The sequence below is a fragment of the Melospiza melodia genome, chromosome 14, assembly GCF_035770615.1.
Source record: "Melospiza melodia melodia isolate bMelMel2 chromosome 14, bMelMel2.pri, whole genome shotgun sequence".
Taxonomy (NCBI): domain Eukaryota; kingdom Metazoa; phylum Chordata; class Aves; order Passeriformes; family Passerellidae; genus Melospiza; species Melospiza melodia.
Genome location: NC_086207.1, coordinates 20,091,545 through 20,115,021, shown reverse-complemented (window position 1 = coordinate 20,115,021; position 23,477 = coordinate 20,091,545). Strand labels below are relative to the sequence as shown.

Sequence of the window (23,477 nt, the reverse complement as noted above, 5' to 3'; positions counted from 1 at the left end):
CAAACAAAGGAGCTCCCAACACTGCTGTTCGTGGTTTCTGCTTGCCTGGGCTCTCTGCACGTGGCAATTCATGGAACTGCTGAGCCACATCAGGCCTTCACTTACCTGTCCAGGTAACTCCTCCCTGTCCCCAAGGACAGCTGAGCCGAGGTGACCCCAGGAGCTGCCTTTGGGTCTCAGTGACACAGGGAGCCCCTACAACCCCCCTGCACATGAGGGGCTGCCCTGGCAATGCCACAGAGCCCAGGCTCCACTCAAATCTCTGTGCCGCTGGCTACTGGATTTCAGCAGGCACTGTGCTGCAGGAAAAAAATAGGGCTGCAATCAAAGGTGGCTCTCTTCTTGCAGGCATCCTGTAATTAGCTCAAGTTTTCTTTTTTCATAGAGAGGTCTTGATGCATAAACCAAAGCTTTCCTTTTCCTTGCATGTTGTTGCCAGATGTTTCTGCAAAGCTCCAGAACAACAAAGTTGTTTGTGTGTACTTGCACATGACTTCACCCCATGCCTGTCACAAAGTGCTCCTCCTCCTCCTCCTCGTCAATTAACCCAGTTAATTCCTCTCCCATTCTCCCCTCCATTTCTGACCCAGCACCTTGGAGTGTCAGCCCTTTGTCACAGATCCCACAGGAATGGGTTGAGCTTCAAGGTCCCTTCCAAGCCAGGCCATTCCACGATCCTTTAGGGGAAGGAGCAAAGGGATTCAGGATGAAGCAGATCAATACATGATAAGAGGAAGGAGGTGGGAAGGAGAATGTCACAGGGGGAGAACTACAGAGTGGTTCATGTAGAAGTGAAGGACCTGGTGGGAAATCAAAGCACAAAATAGACCCCAGCAGACAAGGGCTACCCTGGGAAATACAGGAAAAAACATGGTAAAAATAGGAAAAATACAGGAGTTATTAATGCGAGGAGGAGTTAGGAGGGCATGGCCCAGCCCCTCTGTGCCTCTCTGTGTCTGACCACAGCTAATGGCAAAAGCACACAGAGTGAGCTGAGAGCCAGGAGCCTCCCCTGACAAGGAGGATGCTGTGATGTCCTGCTGGTAAAGCAGCAGCTCCTGAGCCGTGGGAGCCACAGCTGGGGAACATCCTTATCCCATTCTGGCTTCCCTGCAGAGCTATTGACAGGCTGCAGGCACTGCCTGAGCCACTTTGATGTATGCTCAAGAATTAAACAGAATTACTCTCAAGCTGATAGGAAACAAAATGCAGCTCCTTACAAGGCAACTGAGATCTTCAAAGATTTGGGCTTGAGAAGAGCCTTAGACACTGGGCATGTCACTGCCCTTGTGGGAGAGAGCAGATTGCAGAGGGAGGAGCAGGATGAAACTATAGAACTCTGCTTTACATGAGCTGTCTGAGGCACAGCTACGGAGCTGGCATTTCATAGGAAAAGGCAACACAACCCTTGCTTTTGCAAGTACTTCCAAGCAGGCTTAAGGACTTTAGGATTTATTATGTGTGGAGTCCATACAGCCTTCATTCTGTAAATGCAATCTCTGATCTTTCCCCGTGTGACTCCGCTCCGAGATGCTTCCTGTGGCCCGCGTTCTGCACGCTCCCTTCTGTCAGATGTGACAGGATCTGCTTATCTGCAGGTGCCCCCATTGTCCACGCTGACCCCAGGCAGATTTATGGCAGCATCTGGCAGCCATAGGAGTTCCCTTCAGATGTTCCTTCTGACCTTTGGAACGCTCCACACAAAGCTCAAAGTGCCTCCTGCTTCCATGAATTGCCTGATCTCCTCAATGAAAGCCGTAATTATGTTTTAATGATTTAATAATATTCTCCACTTCTATATTTTTAAGTCTATATTTAGTGTTTTTAAGGTCAAGGCTCATTATCTCTGCAGTATTATTACATTGTGGCATAGGAATGTGCAGCCATTTATAGATTTTTGAAATCTGTAGTATGACAATTGGCACCACTGTCTCTGTGATTCCCCAAAATTCCTGGGGCTCTGGGCTCCCACCAGACCTGCACTTACTTGAAAAAAAAAAAACCAAGACTTTTTAAAGCCTAACTTACTTCATGCATTTGTGTAAACTAGCAAAGATGAGTTGTATTTAACTCTGACCATCATCACATAACACGTTGGAAGTTGTTCTGCATTGGATTCACGTTAATGTGGTAAAACAGCCTGAACACACAGCCTATCAGCTTTTACATTACATTTATTTTTACAGTGTAGGAGTGTCCTAGGGAACACTTGTGTCCCAAGGAGAGCGAGGGGAGGTGGTTTGTGGGGTGGTTGAGCCCCAGAGGACTGTGTGAGAAAGGTCTGTGCAGCTCCAGGGGAGCCTGGGGCACAGGAGCATCCATCCATCCATCCATCCCCGGTCACTGTCACTGCCCCTGGGACGCTCCAGGCTGCCCCTGCCCCGGGAGCACCTGGAGAAGGGCAAGTCTGTAACATTCTTTATCCTGTGCCAGGGCCTACCCACCCTGCCAGGGTACAGTAAAATTCTGTGTAATAACTGAAATCGGGTTCTTTTGGATCAAAATGACATTAAGATAAAGGATTATTCATTAGAGAAGGAGCGTTCTCCCCATTACTGTACAAACCCAGCTGTAATTAAGCATCTGAACCGGTGTTTATAAACAGATGTTCTCATCTAAATGTCTTAGAAATAAACAGCTTGGTTATTCCAGTTTCCCCAGACTACAGAAGGAGCTACAGCTCTCCCCCAGGCTGGTGTTCTCCCACACGTACCCGAATATTTGAGTTCCCCAAATTGCAGGGGTAAGAGGCGTCCCCAAATGCAGGACAGTTTCTGCAGCAGGACATTCACAGAGCAATAGTGTAAATTTCCCAGGTCCCAGCAGCACTTTGGGATTTCATGCTTTGAGAGACGTCATTGCCTTTATTGAACAGCCAGAACCTCTGCAACAGCCTACACTGGTGACAGAGCTTTCACAGTCTCTGTGAACGCTCTGACTTCTGCTATTCCAGTTCCCTTGCATGGGAAGAAGCGTTTCCTGCGAGCTGTAAATCCATTGCATCATTCAAAATGCACCGCAAGACAGTTTTGAGGGCTGCTTTAAACACATCTTTCAAAAATGGGGAAAAGCTACAATTTTTAGAACCATTTTTCATAACTTGTGGGGGGAAAATAATGTTAATGTAACATTTTGTGCATGTGTTTTGCATTTTAAAAGTAAAACAACTGCTTCCAAAAGTCAATGTGGCTGAAAAAAACTTATAATTTAAAAAACACCAAGAAGGTATATAGTTGTGCTGTAAAATCTCAACCTTGTCCAAGCCTCTGCCAAGGCAGGGTCCCCTGGGGGTGACACAGGAACGTGTCCAGGTGGGTTTGGGGTGGGTTTCCCTCTCTTTAGAGAGGGAAACTCCAGCCCCTCCCTGGGCAGCTGTTCCAGTGAAGGAAGTTCTTCTTCATGTTGAGGTGGAACTTGTGTTCGAGTTTAATGCTCCTTGTCCTGTCACTGGCACCACTGAGCAGGGTCTGGCACCATCCTCAGCCAGCCCTTGGAGATGTTTGTATGGATTGATGGGATCCCTGTCAGTTTTCTCCAGACCAACCCAGCTCAGCTCCCACAGTCCCTCCTCGATCAGAAAGATGCTCCAGACCCCTCAACATATTCGCGGCCTCTGCCGGACCCTCCCCAGTCGTTCCTTGTCTCACCTATAGAGCAGAGCCCAGAGCTGGAAACGGGCTCCAGCTGTGCCATGCCAGGGCCGAGCAGGAGCATCTCCTCTTGCCCCGCTCTGCTGTGTCCTGCCCCATTCTGCCCAGCCCTGTCCACTCTGTCCTACCCAGCTCTGCCCTGTCGTGCCCGCTCCGCTGTGCCCGCTCGGGGCCGGGCCCGGCTGCACTTTCCCGTCTCGGCCAACAGGTCGCACCGTTCGCCCTCGGCTGGGGCTGCCCCGGAGCCGGGCGGCGGCGGCGGGGCCGGAGCGGGGCTGGGCACGGCACAGCAGAGCCGAGGCGAGCCGGGGCGCGGAGCAGCTCCGGCCGCGGCCGCCCCTCGCCGAGCCGCTGTCTCCACTCCCTCTCCACGTCGGGGAGGCGGAGGGAGGGAGGGAGAGAGGGAGGGGACGGGGAGGAGGCGGCCGCCGCCGTCCTCCATTTTGTGGCGGGGGCAGAACCGCCGAGCGCGGCGCTGCCCGGCGGAGGGACGGGGCGGGGAGCGAGGGGGGGCGAGGTCCGCCAAGGCAATTAGCGCTAATTAACGGAGGGGGCGCCGCGGCGGCGGGCGGGGACGGGTCAGGGTCTGGGGCCCGCGGGAGGAGCGGCGGCAGCGGCCGGAGCGGCATCAGCGGCGGCGGGGGGAGCGGTGCTGCCGCCGCCGCGGCCCCGAGGGGCGGCTGTTGACCCCCCCCAGCCGGCTGCCGCCCCCGCCGCGGGGCGCCATGGCCGTGGGCGGCTGAAGGAGCCCCAGCGCCCTCCCCCGGACGAGGTAAGGGCGGCGGGGGTCCCGCGGGGCTGCGCTTCCCCCCGGGAACTTGCCAGGGGGGTTGCGGCGGTGCCCGCAGGAATGCCCGGGGCGGGGGGAGCCGGGCCGAGCCGCCCCCAGAGGAGCTCCGGGCGGGACGGCAGCGGGAGCGGCGGCGGGGCCGCCCCGGCGGGGCGCGGGGACCCCCGGGCCGGGCCCCCGGTGTCCGTGTCCCGGGGGAGCGGGGGGCGCGGGCGGGGAGCGCGGCCGAGCCCCGCGCGGGGCTGCTGCTGCTGGAGTGGGTGTGCCAGGAGACGGCTCAACAGGTCCCGACACATTTCTCTGAAAACTGTACTTTGCAAAGGCGATTTTATTGCAATCCGGCGGTTTTAAGTATTTGCAGCGTTTTCCGCCCTTGGGCAGACTCTCGCAGCTGATTTTTGACACGTTTCCTACGCTGGATGATTCGCTGCCTTGTTTTTTTTGGGGCGTTGGGGGAATTGTCAAATGAAATAACTACCTTTTCCCTCCCCTCCGTGTAAAAAAGGAAGAAGGCAGCGCTGGAGGTATTCTTGTGTTTTCTGTGTTTTTTCCGGTCGCTGTGGGGTGTCCACCTTAAGCAGCGGCGGTTCGGGTGCCCCGCGGGCCGCGCTCCGGGCTGCGGCTCTGGGGCTGCGCTCGCCGGGCAGCGCGGACGGGACCCGCGGCCCCGCTGCCCGGAGCTCCCGGCGCTCCGCCGCTCCCGCCCGGCACCAGCTCGCCCGGGCCACCTTAAGGTTTTCCACGTGGGGCCTTTTTGCCGCTCGCAGCCTTAACTTTGCGCACAGAAATAGCGGCGGGGCCGCGGCTGTGGCGGTGCCCGGCGGGAGGGGACAGGCTGGCAGTGCCCCCCGGACTGCGGCAGTGCGGGCTGGGCGCTGCCGGGGCAAGGCCGGACACCGTGTCGGAAGTTTGCCCAAGAATTTACAGTATTTCTCCAAATATTTATGCTCTCCGCTGAAAAAAAAAGAAAAACGAAAACAAAACCAACAACCATGTAGCAAATACAAACATCTGAAACTTACGAGGTTTGTTTTCAGCGTCGGGTGTGTTTGGAGAGCAGCAGTGAACGGGTAGGGTGCTGTAAGCTAATATAAATCCTGCTTTATTTTTAGCTAGATTTTATTTATAAATTTGAGATGTATTTAAAGAATTATGCGGGGTTTACTGCGAGGTAGGTGGGTTCCTTTTTAAGACTGAACCCGTGCAAAGGTGGCAAACGCTGTGTTTTGTGGTGGGGAGGTTGAGTCCTGGGGAATGCCAAACCACAGAGGTGCCACCTCTGGGAGCTCCAGACCTGCTCTGCAAGGGGAGAGCTGCCTTGGAAAGGTGGCAAATGTCCTTTTCCCCTGCTCAAGCTGTAGTTACGTATCAGAGAAATTTACTTGGCAAAATTTGTAAACTGGGTCCTTTAACAATTCTTACACTTCCTTAGTGCTGGGATGGGTGACAGAGCTGGAGAGTGTGTGCACAGATGTCACGTGCTGTAGCTTGATTCCAAGTTGTGTGCAGGCAGACTTACCCCTTCCTCCAGGTTTAGCAAAGCTTTAAAATACAAAGTTCCTCCTCACTAGACAGAAACCAAAACCTAAAACCCCCTGAAAACAAGTGCAGTGTGTCTGAGAGACATGGCATGTGTCAGCCCAGAGCGTGGTGTGCCGTGCCTTTGCTCTCAGAGCAGCTGAGCCAGGTTTGCTAGGCAAAGGATTTAGACTTTTCATTTTAAAGCTTTTATTAATGTGTCCTTGCTGTGCTGACTTTGACTGCTTCTCATCTTTTTATAGTTAATGGTAAAGTAATGGATTCCAAAGAATTGCTTAACCCGTTGGATCAAGATGAAACCAGGAAAAATGCACTCATCAGTACCAAAGGAGGGATCGTGATGGACTTCCATCCACCCTTCAGGGGTGGAGCTACTGTCCAAGCCCCTGTGTCTACATCTCCTCTCCCTGCATCTTCTCAGTCAGATTCCAGTCAGCAACCTGCTTTGGCTGACTTTCCAAAAGGATTAGGAAACAATGTGCCTCCGCCAGACCTTTCCAAGGCAGTGTCGCTCTCGATGGGACTGTACATGGGTGAAACAGACGCAAAAGTGATGGGAAACGACCTTGGATTTCCGCACCAGGGCCAAATCGGCGTCTCTTCTGGAGACACGGACTTGAGGCTCCTGGAGGAAAGTATTGCGAGCTTGAACAAGTCCTCGGGCCTGGCCGAGGACGCCAAGGGAACCGCGTCCTCTGAGGTGCCGCTCGAGCCGGATTTCCCAGGCATGGCCGGGCGCAGCGTCCCCGCGGAGTTGGGAGCTGCGGTCCAAGGCCAGGTGGGCTCGAATGGCGGCAACTTGAAGTTGTTCTCTGAAGACCAAAGCACCCTGGATATCCTCCAGGATTTGGAATTGCCGCCGGTGTCGCCGGGCAAGGAGCCCAACGGGAGCCCGTGGCGGCTGGACCCGTTGCTCGACGACGGCGGCTTGCTGTCCCCCATATCCGCGGACGACGCCTTTCTCCTGGAAGGAAGTCTCGGCGAAGACTGCAAGCCTCCTCTTTTATCTGACACTAAACCTAAAATTAATGACCGTGGTGACCTTTTACCCAGTTCCAAAATGCCAATGCCTCAAGTGAAAACAGAAAAGGAAGACTTCATCGAACTGTGTACTCCCGGCATCAAGCAGGAAAACATGGGCCCGCTTTACTGCCAGGCCAACTTCTCCGGGTCGAACCTGCTGGGTACGAAAGTCTCGGCCATCTCCATCCACGGTGTCAGCACCTCTGGGGGACAGATGTACCACTATGATTTAAATACTGCATCGCTCTCTCAGCAGCAGGATCAGAAACCAATTTTTAATATCATTCCATCTCTTCCTGCCGGGTCAGAAAATTGGAATAGGTGCCAGGGATCAGGGGACGAGGCATTGGCTCCACTGGGAACGCTCAACCTCTCTGGCAGACCTGCTTTCTCTAATGGCTATTCAAGGTAATTAGTTTGTGTTGCTCTTTATTAAAACGCTACAAGCGTGTTTAGCACAGCTCCATGCATGCTGGTTTGTTGCCTGGGCTTTTTTTCCTTTTCCATTTGGTATGTGTGGATGATCAGAAATCACTGGGGAGTGTTTATCCCACAGTACATCAGCTTTAGGCAACTACTTAATTATTGGTATTAAAGGGAAGAAAACTTGAGGGGAGCTGGCATGGTCTAAAAAGTAAATAAATAAAAATAAAACTTCCAAGATACAGCCTAGAGGGAGAATCGAGTATGTGGTAGCAGGATCCGTACACAGGCAGTATGGGAGGAAGTATTTAAATGTATACAAAAGCCCCTTCGTTCCCAGGGGTCAGAGGATCAATCACTGTGGGCTTTTTTTCTTTCCTAGCATTACTTAAATGTTATGCACAAAAATAACTTGGTTGCTGGGTAAATTTCTAGAATTACATTTAAGCTGAACTCAAGTTTTTGCTGTGCTTAAATGTAAGGCATTTACCTTACATGGACAAGAAGATTCCGAGTGGGGAATACTCAGCAGCTTGTTCAATAACTGCCTTTAAAGAGATAAGAGTATTTGCAGTCGGGCTTAAACAGAGCTGGAATTTAACTCCAAGTGGAACGGCAGGAGGGGTGTGGGGAGCTGGGTCCTACCTGCGGCCGGTGCCTTGGTGGGTGTGTTTCCTGCAGTAATGCAGAGGTGCAGCTGTTGCAGGGGAGCGCTGCTGGAGGAGCAGCTCTGGGACAGTTCTGGGACAGCTCTGGGATAGGTGTGCTGCTGGAATGGTTCTGGTTCCAGGGGAACACCCAGCTGTGTGTCTCCCTCAGCTGCTCTGTGCTCAACAACTCTGCACGGGCAGCGTGTGGCTGCCACAGAAGAGGGGGATTTGTTAGAAAATGGCCCTGTAAGTGCCTATACAGAAACCTGGCCTTTGTAGGCTTTTCATGCAGGATCTGGTTTAACGTTGTGGGTTTTGCTGCTCTGCTGACCATCCACTCCCCAGGGTGTTCCGCCAGTCCCAGGGCTCTCCCTGCGCGATGTTTGCTCCATTTTCCCATGGCTGGAATGAAGTGTGCGAGGATTCCTTCTTTGTTTCAGGAAGACAACTTCTAGCTTGCTTTCATTCTCAGTTTCTTTTATAGGTTTTGATTTCTGTTGTAAGTGTTTTCTTTTTTCTTTGGAGTGTTCAAAGTTTTGGGTTTTTTTTCTTTAAAGTATTTAAATTTCTAATGTAAGAGATCCAGAAAAGAAAATCACAATCTGTGATTGGACTCCACTTTGATACGTGAATATTGAGCGTGTCTCACCATTTATTTCAACAAACTAGAAAAGCTTTTTGCTAACCTTTTGCATAATTTGTCCGATTCCGTGTTGTGTTCAGTTTGTTTCGTGGGCGTTTTTTTGAGTTTATTTCCTCTGTTCTCACTGTATCTTTAATGATAATCATAAACTTTGTGTCAAAGCAAGAAATGTCTCTGCTCTGGGGAGGAGGCTTTCAGGGACAGTTTAAATAAGCAGGTTCCCCCGAGGTGATGGAAATGTCACTAGTGAGGGTAAATCCGAGGAGGTGCTGCCCGGCTGTGCTGTGCAGGGCTGTGTGGGCAGAGCCCTGTGCCCTGGCGTGGGTGACAGGACATGTGTGCCCAGCCCTGGGGTTCAGCAGCGTGTCCTGTGTGTGATCCTGGAGGGATGGGCAGATCCTCCGGGCTGTGAGCGTGGCAGAGCTGTCCTGGAGGGATGGGGAGAGCAGGGGGAGATGTTTTGGGCTCTCTGGAGCAGTTTGGGGCAGTGCAGGGACCGTCCTGGAGCATCCCAGCACCAGCTGCCTCCTCCTCTGCCCAGGGTTATCCATGCTGGGGCTTCAGCACTGACGTTCTTGCTTCCTGCAAGGTCATCTTACATTTTATTGCTTCCTTTTTGCTGTAAGATAATGCCTTTTTATTTTTTTTTCTTTATGGAATGTGTAAAGAATTTCGAGGTGGCTCCTAGCTGAGCTTTGCATAAAAATGCATTATTCACAAGTTTGTGGAAGCTGTTCTTACTTCCCAAGGATTTTTATACACTTCAACTATGAAGTCCATTTCTAAAAACAGCATTGTTTGGGTTTGCTTTATTATTTTTGTTCTATAACATTCAGGCAAGTCCATCTTCCTTTTACAGTGTTTGAGGTATTAATGAGCCTTGGGTTTGAAGCAGGAATTTTTTTTCTTCTTGAACCTTGCCAGAAATATTTGGTCTAAACTGGGTTAGTTTAAGGTGATGTATTGTGGATTTGTTTGTTTTTCTTGCAGAAGGCTTAACAAAATTGGCATTTGTTTTAGAAACAAAGGAAGGACTCTCTTGCCAGGTTCCCGTGGTCTGTTTTTTTTTAGGTACTAAATGTGAGAGGTGGAGGCTGGGATTTTGAGAAGCTTCAGTTTCCAGGAGGAAGTACTTTCTGGTGTTTGTAGAATTATTTGTCTACTAATAACATATTAATTGTGGACTGAACATAGGGGAAGAAAGGCTGCAGTTCAGCCCTGGTGCTCAGGCTGTATTTAATCTGCCTGTTTAGTGCGAAACCTGGAATGTTGTTTTCTGTCCACCCAGGCTGGAACTGATGTCATGCCATTTCTGAGCGGTTCTGCTCCTCCAGGTAGCCCAGCACGCTGGCTTTAATGAGACAAGTGATGATCAGGCCCAAGCAAACCAGTCGATTGCAGTGAACTGCAGGAGGGATCCGGAAGTTAACGAGCAGAACGCAAACTTCAGGAGTTTGATTGATGGCAGTGAATTGGCAATAATCAATAGGCTGCTGTCGGTGGAAGAGCCAGCTGGGGCTTGTGCTGAGCAGTGAAGCTCTGAGCTGCAGCTCCTCTGGCTCCAGCTCTGAGCAGCAGGGAGGCTCTGGCCAGCAGGACGGCTTTGCCTGGGATCCCTCAGGGTCTCCCCTCTGAGCAGCGCAGCCCATGAAGAGGGTGGACAGAATAAAGGGGAGGAAGAAGTAGGATAACAGACATTTTACCTTAGATTGTCCTCAATGGCAGTGAGACAGCAGCTGGAAGAGGAGCAGATCGTGCTGCAGCGCTTCTCTGAGGAGCTGGAGGGTTTGCTGGCGTCTGTCTGCGATGGGATGTTGCTGTGATTTATTGCACAAACCCAGGGAAAACCGTTCCATTTCATGGAAATGGTTTTAGCAACGCACACTCGTGGGGCTCTTGCATGGTATATACATTAAATCCTTCCCTCAGCTCCTATTGCTCTGACTTCCTGGAGATGTGGCTTGTTGTGGGGGGAGTGAAGGATGCTGAGAAGCAGCCCAGCAGTGCAGGGTTTGCTCCCACAGCCAGAATTCACAGAAACTGGGCCCCACTGGCAGTGTTATGGCTTCTCTTATTACAGTTGAAATTGTTCCTAGTACTTAAGCTTGTGGGGGATAAGGATCATTAAGGAAGTTTAAGAAAGGGCAAGAGCTGAGAGAAGCCATTAAAGAGGAGGAGAGTCTGGAAGGAGAAGTTTCTCTGGTCGGTCCCAGTCCAAAGCCTTGCTTCCAGAAGTTACCCTTCTACCCCTGGCTCTTTAGCTGGGCTTCTTCTTGGGCTCAGGTGCTGTGGGAAGGAAGGGAAGGCCATGGTTGTTGCCAGCAGTGGTAAAGGTCACTTGTCCGTTTGTCTTGCCGCTTTGTTTCCCTCGGCTGCTGGCCAAGGCCGGTGGCTTGGCAGGGCTGGCTGCAGGGCTCTCAGTGCTGCCTGACTCAGCACGGGATAATGTATGGGACATCCGCAATCGGGGCTTTTTTCATCGTTCTGCTGTGATAGAAAACCCAGGCGTGGTGTTTGGAGTGCTCGGGGTTCCAGCGGGCTGTGTTGTGATTTGTCAGCTTAATGCAATACTGTGCTCGGGAAGCACATGGTGAAAAATCCAGTTGTTTTGGCAGAAAGGGGTGGATCAGGAATGTCCTGCAGAATGTGCTCTAAGGTGCTGTGGAAAGGTAACTAGATAAATGAGAGGTCATGTGAGATGTAATCCACTTTTCCCAGTTTTGGCTGATCATTCCGCCAGGCTCATAGCCAAGGAGGTTGCTGTAAGTCCAGTGCAAGTGGTTAACTTCTGCAAATTTAGTTCTCCTGACAATGATCTTTGTTTTAAACTTAATTCTGGCTTATAAAGCAACCTTATTTTTGTTATCCATACAATTTTTTTTAATTTATCTCTATGGTTAAACCCTTGTGCTCTCCTGCTGCCAGTGAAGGCAAAGCTGTGGTTGAATGAGTCCCACTCACGAATCTTCCCAGAAATGTGAAATACAGGTATTATCCAACTCCTACATTGTATATTTACCATGCTAAAGATTACTTTTACAGTGAGAGCAATTTATCTTGGGGGAAGCAAATTTCCCTTCTTCCCTTATTGCTGCTCATTTTGGAAGTGAGCAAGTGGTGCATATTCTGTGTGTATATGTAACTGCAAGCTGGAATTATTTCTGCACTGTAAAAGATTCCCAAGTCCTCTTTGGACTGGCATTCATTTTTGGGGTGGTTGGAGCCAGCCCAAGCTGCTCTCCCACCCCAAGGTGCTGCTGTAGTGTTGTGTGTGCGTTCTGCAAACAGTCCCCATGGCATCAGTCTGGGGGAAAACACCATCCCAATAAAATCCCGTTTTCAATCCAAGTTACAGGCGATGGGAAAAGCTTTGTAGAGCTGTAGTTACAATTACCTTGGGTTTGTGCTGTTAAAATAACTGAGCATCACCTCTGGTGTAGGGAAAGGAACCTGGAAATGCCTTTGTGAAGTGATCAGCTTGGAACTCGGGAGCACAGAACAAGTGTGTGTGCAGCAGGGTGGTTTCTGGGCAGAACACTTGGATGTGCTGAGTGCTGTGCACCCAACCCAGGCAGTTTGGGTTAAGCTCTCTTTGGTTTCCCAGCCTTTGTCTCCCAGAGTCTGAAGTATGCACAGATTGTAATCTTATTTGCTGAAGAATTAATGTGTGGCACTGTTGCGAGCACAGATGATTGTTCTCATCGCAGGGATTTTCCGGCTGATTCAGAGCAGTGTGAGATCCATTGATAACCATTAGTAACAGCCCCTGGAGAGTGAGCTCCAGTGATGCCCTTCTGCAGCACAGCCCTTGCTCAGCCAGCCCAGGCCCTGCAGAGCAGGAGTTAATGCTGCTGCCTCTGGAAACGCTGGTCAGATGCTGTCAGCGGATGGCCTCGTCCCCCGGGACAGGAGTGAACCAGTACAGCTGGAAGGGATGACACACGCAAAAAAAGAATAATTCCATCTCATTGTCTTGGCTCTGACTCCAGAGCAGCTCTGTTGGGCTATCTGTGGGAAAAAAACAAAACACAAAACTGGCTGTTTCTTTGCCCCTTTGTGAGGTGTGACCGTTGTGGCTGTGGCATTGCTGTCACCTGCAGAGGGATGTCAGCAGAGGGTCACCTGCACGGAGTGAGCTCCATCCTTGGGCTGGAGCGCTGGGTACCACAGCCTTGGGGGCAGCTGGGGGGCTCTGGCCGTGCAGCTCTTGCTGCCTGTGGGCAGGAGAAGCAGCAGGGGTGGGCTGCCCCCATGTGAAACCAGTGCAGCACCCAGCTCCTTACTGGGGTGTGAGGAGCTGTGTTCCCAGGAGTGCAGGGTTGGGCTGGGGGTACAGCTCAGTGCAATCACTGTGTCTCATCTGGGGATTTTCCTCCTTACTTCACCTTCACTCCAGAGAGGGTGTTGTGCCTGTGCCTCCCATGTCCTGGTCTGACTCAGCTCCCCAAACCTCTGCCATGGGGTTTCCTGCTGGGATTCCATCCCTGGCTGAGGCAGCGTCTCCCTCTGCTCAAGCCATGCCTGTATTGCTTGAAATAGAACTACAAAACACCTGAGAAAGGGATTTTCTCCCTGTCCCGTGGCCTGGCCTGCTGGCTGTGTCACCTCCGTGTCCCAGAGCTGGAGCAGCTGCAGCTCCTGGGGCTCAGGGAGCCTGGAGCTGGGCTTGCAGTGCAGGGGATGGACATGAGGTCAGGATTTCTCCCTGCTTTAGACTCCAGGACACGGTGTTACTTACCCAGGATATCATGTAGAGTTCTGTAGCCTGGTGCCTTAAATCAATAATCACCACAATTGTCTGGGTTTCTGGAGGAAGTTGTGCTCTTCAGAAGTCATCCTGACATGGTGTGTGGAGAATGTTTCTGTACCAGCCCAGTGTATTTCAATCCAGCCAGTGCCAGTGGGTCACCATTAAACCTCCAGGCTCCAGCTCTACCTGTGGAGCTGCCAGTCTGTGCTAAATCTTCCTAGAAAATGACAATCCTGATTAATTGGAAATTAATACCCCACAGACTGCTGATACTTGCTGTGGGGATGCAATATCATACACAAGTTCCCCTTTTTGATTAAATATGTTGGGTTTTGTGACATTGCAAATGCAAAAGTACTGTTGGGGAAGGAATTCTAAAATAATGATCATGTCTTTCTTGAATTCAGTTCACTGCTACTGTAATTTAGTAAAGAAAACTAGTTTCATATTGGATTTTACAGTAATACATTCTTCATACTATTTGTAATATGTTTGTACAGTTACTGTGTGTCAGAAAGCAGCTGGAGATCATCAAATTTCTGCACCACGGTCACACAAGATTTAATATGAAACTTGTGAGCAGCAGGGCACCATTTACTCTTGTCTTGCTTTATTCAGACACTTCTTATTTCTCATTACTTTTATTTGTGTAACTGAGTTTAAAGTTAGCAAGTGTTGCTCAGGATGGGAATTTTTTATGAGGAAATGAGGGCACAAATGAGTAGTTTGCCTCAAAATACTACTTGAGAAACTCCGAAATGCGCTGTAGAGTCAAGGAGGAGCAAATCATGAAGTATCATTGAAGTGTGTCATCTATTCTAGAAGCAAATAATGGAAGTGATTTCACAGCTCCCTGGCTTGGTTTTCTTTTTTCCAAGAAACCTGGAAGGGGTCCTGTCATTGTCCTTACCCAGAGGATCCCTTGTGGTGCACTTCTGGGTGCAGCAGGGACTTCAGTCTTTCCTTACGAGAAGCTTTGCAGGCAGGGGTGATTTGGGGGGTTTTGGTGTGTGTCCCTGTCCCCGAATGTTTGAATCCCTGTGTCTGCTGGCAGTTCCCATGGAGGAGAGGGGCTGGAAGGTGGGTGACCTCTCTGCTCACAAGTGGGCAGCAGCTTGGCTGCATCTCAGTGGTGAGGGGGGTGTGAAAACAGGATATCTGGGGTTAGACATTCTGTGAGAGTGTTACAAAGTGGGGTTCTGCTCTTAGATGAGAGTCCTGCAGGCATTGCGCAGCTCCTCTCCAGCTGTGTGAATCGGGTGTGACCAGAGGGTTTCCATGGATCTCTTCCTTCCCAGCTGCCTTTGGGAAGGACAGGGCTGCTGTGCGGTGTGTGCACCTGGCCTTGCTTTGGGCTTCAGCCTGCGTGGTGTCCCCTTGCCTTCCCCTGCCCTCCCCGCCTGCTCTGAGAGCACCACTTGGGCTCTGGGGCTTCTCAGGGCCCGCCCTGCCCTGAGCCAGGAGTCTGGAGTCTGTGACACAAACCAGCAGCTGATGCTGTTTATTTTCGCTGTCAGGGCTCGGAGAACCTGCTCCGAGGTGTGGTGGTGTGGAGGGATGTGGTAACGGGGTCTGGGAGGGCTCAGCGTGGCCGGGAGCTGTGCCAGGGCCAGGCTGCCCTGTGGGAGCACCTCTGGCCCTGGGGGGGCTGGATGGGCAGGGGGATCCGGGCTGGGCTGGGCTCAGGGGTCTGTGCCAAGCTGCTGTGCTGTGCTGAGCTCCTCGCTCATGCCCACAGAGCTGAGTCTCAGAGCAGTCTCGCTCAAAAATGAAGGGTGAGGGTGGCTGTGAGTACAGCTGTGATGTATTAAATTCAGCGTTTTATTTGGGATTTCAGCAGCTTTTCAGTTGGCCAGATACTGTCAATTCAGAATGATGTTTTAAACCAGCGCACCTATCCACAGGCATGCTGTCCATTGCTGTGTACCCATATATTATTTCTCTTATTTTTTCCCTCCCCTAAGAGTTTCTGTTACCTTTCTGCAACAACTTCCTAAAGCCATCAGCAAGGTTTTGGATAAATCCGTGCTGAAAACATGCACGTTCTGCATGCACATGTGTGGATTTGTTGTGCAAGAATGCACTTCAGGCTTGTTAACTTCAAAAACAAAAACCAAAACTAAATAAAGAAAAGAACTGACAGACTTGATAGTTTCATGTGGATTTCAGTTTGCATGTGGATTTCAGTTTCCTACCACCCGGCTGTTGTTTCCTCTCTTGTATTTTTCTTCTGTGGGTTACTTTTGCTACTAGGATGTTTGATGGTTTATTTTGCCTGATGAATTTCTGTTCATCTTGTGTTCCATACGAATTGCTCCCAAATCAATTGTGCTGTCCCAATATGAGAGTGATACAGGTATAATTAGACTTTTTTTTATAACTGACTCTGCATCTTGGTTCTGTTAAAACAGGGACTAGATTAGCACATTAGCCAATATGTGAAAAAAAGTTGTATCTGAAAACAGACTTTTAAAACAGCTTTAACAATTAGAAATCTTAAACTTCGTATGCAGAATAGTTTTTGGATGCTGAAGATGTGTGGAATTTCATTTCATTCCACACCTTAATTTTAGTAAGATAATACACGTTTATCACATATTTATTGAAATAATACCATACTGGGGGAGGTACTGCCTGTTGGTAAGGATTGGCAGTGACCCCAGTGATGGCACTGGAGTCACCTTTGGGGTTTCCCAGACCTGGCTTTTATTAAAAAGTCATTTCCAAACAGAATCATTTTGCTTGGAAAGGCCCTTCTGGACCATTGAGTCCAAGCTGTGCCCAGTCCCCCCTTGTCACCAGCCCAGAGCACTGAGTGCCATGTCCAGGTTGTTTTCTGTGCTTTGCTGGAATTTCCAGACATGAATTAAAATTAGTTTGTAGAGAATGATCTTCTATCTTTGCCTTTTGATTAAAAAGTTATGTAATCCCACTTAGGGGAAAAGGGAGACTTGGAACGCTTTTGGGGTTATTTGCTTTGACCCAACAATCCTGATAAGCTTTAGGGTTAAAAGAAAACAGAAGGTTGAATTTATGCGGCTGTTTGAAGCAGCACAAAGTGCAGCCATGATCCTGGATCACAGATAGGCCCTCCCAGCTGGAATAGCAGTGCTGCTTTAATCCACACTTCAGCAAAGGCTTTTTCTCTGACCTACTTTGGCCCAGCCCTTTGAGAGCTGCCTTGGCCACCCTGGCTGTGGGGAGGTTCTCTGGTGCAGGGTCTGAGTCCTGCTCTGGTGTGAGTTCCCTTGGTTTCATTTTCGTGTCGCTGTACCAGTTCTGCCCTTCCTGGACACGTGTTTCTGCTAAGCCCTGCACATCTGCCATTTTCTGAACTGAAAAGGAAGCTTCTCTGACACCTTCTTTTTTAACAAAACCCATCTAACAAGTTCTGTACTGACTTGGTTTCCATAGCTGGAGAAGACAAGTCTGTTCTCATGCAGTGCCAGGTGATTTGCAAGTTCATGGTTTGATAAAAAAATCTAGTGCTGAAACTCCCTCATGTGAAATGTAAGTGTTGTAAGAACCCGGGTGCTTGGAATTCTGTATTATGAGTAGCAGAGCATTCCTTTTTCAGCCCTTATTGAGGGGAGCAGTTAATATTAGGATGCCTGCACGACAACATCCTGAGTCATCGAGATACTTGACAGCTACTTTCCAACCAGAGCAACTGGTTTGACAAATGAGCTTGGACTTATTTTATCACTTTAAAGATAAATCTTTAAAGACTCTTTTAACACGTTAAAGGTTGGGACATGTGATCTTTCATTAAATAACAATCTGGAGGTTTCTGAGTCCCCTTATTTTAGTATTTTAGTGCCTGAGCTCGTTCCGTGTGGCAGATCAAAGCCCGGCCGAGGCTCAGGCATACCAGTGGGGAGGAGGAAGTGACTGGGTTTCTATTCCTGGCTGACCCCAGCCTCAGAACCGAGGAAGAGCTTTAAAGGAAATGCAGCATTCGGCTCTCTGAATCTTTCCAAGTATTCAGAAGTGCTGCCATCACTGGCTTCCTGCATGCGGCGCTTCAAGGCGTGGACATCTTAAAACTGTCCTAATTTCAGAATGAAACAGGGCTAACAAGGGAAGCCCTGAAATCCATGGGAATAGCAAAACTTGCCGTTCCAGATTTTATCAAAAACTTCCAAACCATCCCATTTTTACCTGGCAGGCAGCTCTGCAAGCCCAGGCAGGTGGGAGGTGGTGAAGGAGGTGGATGGGAAGGGATGGCCAGAGCCCAGTGGGGCTGCTGGCACAGGGTCTGGGCAGGGGGAGCTCTGTGGGGTCAGTGCAGTGCCAGCCATCCCCTGGCCAGGCTGGCTTTGCCCAGCACACCTGGAGGAGCTGCCAGCCCTCAAAGATGGTGTCTGCAGTGAACCAGCACCGTGATGGAGCACCTGCAGCTGCCCAGGAGCTGCAGCACGGTGGGTTGGGAGCCCAGCTCTGCCCTTGGCTCAGGGCAGCCTGTAAACCTGCAAGGGGCACAGGTTGGGAGCCCAGCTCTGCCCTTGGCTCAGGGCAGCCTGTAAACCTGCAAGGGGCACAGGTTGGGGCCCAGCTCTGGCCCTTGGCACGGGGCAGCCTGTAAACCTGTAAGGTCACGGAGCACGTGGAGGCTCTTGCGAAAGAGCTGTCCTTGCTCCTGGAAGGAACACATCATTTCTGATACTGGGATACTCACATCAGTGTCCTGGGCTGCCCTGAGGATGGCGGTCAGCTGGAAATCCAGTCCACCTGTATCGATTGGATTTGCTTTTTCTCCTTCCTTTAAGTCTTTGACATGATTCCTTGCCAGAGGCCATTTCAAATGACAGAACCAACCCAACACCCCCCCAGGCTGTCACAGAACTGGTACAGCAGTTCTTTGTGGGCTGGGCAGGATTTGGGGTGCCTGGTGAGGCTGGGGAGTGGTTCCCTGTGTGTCAGCACTGGGCTGGGGAGGGAGCATGCACAGGGGGGTCTGGGCTGGCTCATCCTGAGCTGTTTTGGGTGCTGGGTGCCAGGCTGGACAGCTCTGTGAGCACAGAGCAGAGGGAGCTGCAGCTGGAAATGCAGGGCTGGCAGCCTGGGCAGTATTATCTGTGCATTGCCTGCACAGGATGGAGCTCAGAGCTGGGGCTCAGGAAGGGTTTGGGTTGTCCCTGATCCTCTGGGGATGCCCTTAGCTCAGGGTGCAGGTGGATGAGGGTGTTTGTCACCAGGGAGGATGGAGGAGCAGCTGTGGCTGTGCTGCCATCCCAGCACTGCCCCTTCCCTCCTGCCTGCTCCTGACTGGCTCCCAGAGCACTTCTCTGCGTGGCTTTGGCTCCAGTGCTTTAGAAATGGTCCCCAGGTGCCACCAGATAAGCAGCCAAATTGGAAGGAGGCAGTGACAAATCCAGGGTGGTTATAGTGATGTCTTCCTGCACAACACTTTTTCCTTTCCTCATTTCTGATATCGGGATATTCACATGTTTGTGTATTCCCCCCACCCCATGTGGTAAATTTCATACTTCATTTTGTCTTTAAAATTTCAGATAAATCAAGGTGATTATAGGAAACAGGCTCTGCCAGATGCTGCCTGGGAGAATTCCTAAGGGCTTGAAAGCCATCCTTCACTTCTTCCATGCTGTAGTCATCGTTCCAGAGACATCTAGGAAATTAAAATCTTCTATTATAAAGATGGGTTACTCTGTCACACATATTGCTGTCAGTAGTTTCCCTGGCTGTCCCTGTTGTCCCCATACGCTTTGGGTTGCTGTACCAGCTCTGAGAAATGTTCTTTTCACTCCTGTGCTGCTGCCACGGATGTGCCACCAAAGCAGCCGGAGCCCAGTTTGCCAAAAATCAATTTTTTTGCTAGTTTAACTGCAGGGAGATTGTAGTGAATAGAATGAATATCAATTTAATAGAATTAATACAGATTTGTAACTGAAATGTAAACTGTCAAAGTATTTTGTACAAACGCAGCAAGGGAGAGCTTTAATTGTTCAAGAAAAACGAGAACTTGACTGTGTTCTATCCATTCCAGCAGTTTATTTTTCTTTACTTTCTAACTGCCAAGGATAGAGCTCGGTGCTCTCCTCTCTCCAATCATTCTTTCCCAGGGAAGGTAATTATGTGTGTTGCTGCTGTGTTAACAGTGTGCTGTGGTAGTTCAGCCTCCTGGTTTCAGGGTGCATAAAATTAATTAAAAAATAAAATTTGAGGGGGTTTCCAAGGTGAGAGGTGAGCTGCTGGAGAAGCTGCCCCTGCTTTGGCTGTGCTGGGGTCTGCAGGGCAGGGCTGGGGATGCCAGGGCGCACATCCCTCCTCAGACACCCCGTGTGTGCAGTACATTGTGTTTCTGCTGCACATTTCCCAGGGTGATGATGAATCTCAACCGTTTTCCCAGAATTGTAGTTTCAGTGAATAAAGCTGTTCTCGATGCCGGAGCGGGGAATGGTGTTGGGAATCCTTTGCCTATTTCTGCCCTGAGGGGGTTTCTAATTCTTTCCAGTAGAAAGTCATCGTGCAGATACTGCAGAGCATTAATTGCTTGGACTGAGCCTCGCACAACATGTGAAAATTAGCAGTAATACAAACAAGCTGGCGGTGAGACGCTGCCTGGGAGGCGTTGTGTTAAAATGACAAAATGACAATCACTGCTTCTCCAGCCTGTGCTTTGGAGACCTTTGTGTGCCCATGAGTGAGACCAGGCAGCTAATGGCTCCATCCTCCGTGGCTGCTGCTCTGCTCCAGGGCACGTTGCTTTGCTCTTGCTTCTGGAGCTCAGCCTTTCAGATCACTTCCAAAGCAGCAGTTGTTTGGTTTAAGTCAGTCTTTGGGCAGTGCTGTCCTCGCTGTAGGATGCCACAGTTGGGGCGCAGAAGTGGAAGAGCAGAGCTGTGTCACTGCACGCTGGAGCAGTTTCTCAAGGAAGAGCAGTTCCACTGTTCTCCCTGCCCTGGACCACCTGAGATGCTTCCTCTCACAGCCTGTCTCTTGAGTTCCTTTGGACTCTTTGGAGCTGCTCTAAGCAAACCTGCTGGCTTGTTGCTGTTATTTTCCGTTCACGGAAGATCTGCAGAACGTTATTCCTTTCCTCTTTCTGCAGGTGTCTGAGCTGTCACCTGCCTTTATGAACGCCTTTGCAGCGTCAGGCTCATCAGGCTGCTGCTGTCTGGGGAGGGGCTGTGTCTGTTACCATCCTTCATCTCAAAAAGTGGAGTCAAATATTTGATGATAATTTTGTAGCACTCCAGCACTGACACATTCACCTTTTATTTTGGACCCCTGAGTTGGTGAAGTCTCTACTTTCTTTTTTTATTGTTGTCAGCATGGTGAAGACAGGATCATAGTTGAAAAGGACCTCTTGGGTTGAAAAGGACCTCAAAGCCCCTCCAGTGCCACCCCTGTCATGGCAGGGACACTCTCGACTGTCCCAGGTGCTCCCAGCCCTGTCCAGCCTGGCCTTGGGCACTGCCAGGGATCCAGGGGCAGCCACAGCTGCTGTGGGCACCCTGTGCCAGGGCCTCACCCAAAATCCCTCCAACCCTTCCCTCTGTCACCTCAGAGCCTTTCCCCAGGCCCATGTAAAAAAGGAAAGCGCCTTTTTTCTCCTTCTAAGTAACCTTTTGCCAGTCCAAATTTCAGTTTTCAGGCCAGCCAGTCTGGGTTTTGCAATTGCCTTTGATAAATAAGCAGTGTCTGGGTTTGCATTTGACAGGAGAGGCATGTTGGAATGCACTTGGTGAAGCCTTTTGCCCAGTGAAAACTGCTTCTTCTCCCTAGTGATGCCTTTTCTGCTAAATCACCAGCTGTGATTATATCTCTTACCATATGCAAATTTTAAATTTTCTGTTATGAAACTTGTATTTACTTAGATATCTACTTAGGTATCTACTTAGATTAGAAGGCACATGTAGCAGGTCTATATTTGCTGTTTAATATTTTTAGAGAAGTAGCGTGCCGGTTTTGTCTCGGGGTAGACATGCAAATGTCAGACAAGCAGTTTGAGTCGCAGCTCTGAAGGCTGTTGGTCAGCCCCAGCCTGTGGGACAAGATTAGGGTGTCTGCCTGTGAGAGATGGTCAGGGACCGAGGCTTTTTCCTAACAAACCATGGCGTTTGCAACTGTCCACGTAAAGGCAGGGGAGAGCTCAGCCACGCTCCCCTGCCAGCTCCTTATCAGCTGTGCTGCAGCCTGTGCCTCTGGAATCACAGAGCAGGATTAGCTGGGGCTGACGTGCAGCTGCAGACCCAGCCCAGCAGCACCTGGGCTCAGGCACCTTCTCCTTGTCAGGGATCAGACACCTTCTCTGTGTTTGGGGTCAGACACCTCTCCCTGTTAGGGATCAGGCACCTTCTCCTTGTCAGGGATTGGACACCTTTCCCTGTTTGGGATCAGACACCTTTCCCTGTTTGGGATCAGACACCTTTCCCTGTTTGGGATCAGGCACCTTCTCCCTGTTAGGGATCAGGCACCTTCTCCTTGTCAGGGATTGGAAACCTTTCCCTGTTTGGGATCAGACACCTTTCCCTGTTTGGGATCAGACACCTTCTCCTTGTCAGGGATTGGACACCTTCTCCCTGTTTGGGGTCAGACGCCTTTCCCTGTTTGGGATCAGACACCTTTCCCTGTTTGGGATCAGGCACCTTCTCCCTGTTTGGGATCAGACACCTCTCCCTGTTTGGGATCAGGCACCTTCTCCCCAACTGGTGGCGCAGCCCCTGCTGTCCATGCGGCTCCCAGGGCTGCTGCTCAGGCTGGGATTGCAGCAGCCACTCCTGCAGTGCTCGGGGTCAGCAAGGGGCTCAGCCCAAAGCTTCCTGCTCTGTATGACTGCAAGGGAGGAGAAAGGGCTTGGAAAAGCCACTGCTCCCTGTTAGTGAGGGTCAGAGGCATTGCCAAAGCCGTGCCAAGGCTCCAGCTCCCCTGGCACGTGGCTGGTGAGGCTGGGACCAGCCACCAGCACTGTGACTCCCAAATGGAGGTGCTGTGGCAGTGTTCTGTGTACACTACAGGACTTGGCTTGTGGAATGTTTGCCAGCACTCATCAGCAGGGTTTTTCACTTGAATCACAAGATTAAGCTTACTCTGAAATAACTGAGAGCTCCTGGAAGGAAGCAAGCATCTGTGCTGTGTGTCTGCTTCAGGTGTGCATGTGCTCTGTGCTTGTGCTTGCTCAGGAGCAGGGAATCCTGAGAGCTGGGGTTCCGCATGGGGGGCATGTACGCAGCAGCATTATTCCTCTATAATAGTATAATTCCTGCTTGTATCTAAATGCTCTTGCTGGTTTGGTACATAAGAGTTTTAATTTGACCCTGGACTCTTTCATGGCTGTATATATTCAGAAGTGAGTGTAGTAGCCATCAGCAGTGAGTATTTTTGTTGTTGTCTGCTTTGTTCTTCCTTCCTCTGTGACCAGAAAACTTGGTTCTCTCTTGGATCCGTGGATGCACGCTGGAGTTATCAGTGGTTAGACAACAAGTAAACACGTACTGTACATGGGCTGCTGGCCAGCTGGCCCTGGCAGCCGGCAGCTCGGGACTTGCTTTCAGCCCCAGAAGAATGCCTGTTTGCTTGGTCATTTCCTTTCCTTTCAAACACAAAAAATAAAACTTTTTTTCCTCCAATTAAATTGCTTTCCTGGCCTAAATATTGAAGTTAGGGAGAGAGCTCCTCAGATATTGGGGCTTGGGCAATTTGGGAGGAAACTTTTGAGTTTGCACAGAAGCCCTTGAGGAGCACTCACAGGGATGGGAAGTGACCAGGCTTGAAATTCATCTCTTTTTTCTCCTTTCTTTGTGGGGCAGTTCAACACTGAATTTCTCTCCCTGGCTCAGGTCTGCCTTGTCTGTGGCAGCTGTGCTTGCCCCCAGAGAGGTGTTGGGGCACACAGAGCCCTCGAGGGGCAGTGCCCTGATCATGAGCTGTGTCCCTGAGCCTGAGGTTTTCCTCTGTTGGAAAATCCCCTTCCACAAGGGTGTTTTCTGCACAAGGGTGTTTTGAACTCCTGGGTGGAGAAGGCAACTCAGAACATGACCTGCAG

At 50.4% G+C, this 23,477-nt stretch overlaps 1 protein-coding gene across 1 annotated transcript in view; it reads left to right on the top strand.

Annotated features, from left to right (window-relative positions):
• The first annotated feature begins 4,328 nt into the window (after positions 1-4,328).
• The window catches only part of NR3C1 (nuclear receptor subfamily 3 group C member 1), a 61,022-nt gene continuing 41,873 nt past the window's right edge, over positions 4,329-23,477 (top strand). Inside the window, exons 1-2 of the mRNA XM_063169112.1 lie at positions 4,329-4,422; positions 6,222-7,410. Coding sequence (XP_063025182.1) covers positions 6,236-7,410 — 1,175 coding nt within the window. The 5' untranslated portion in view covers positions 4,329-4,422; positions 6,222-6,235. The remainder of the gene's footprint in view (positions 4,423-6,221; positions 7,411-23,477) is intronic.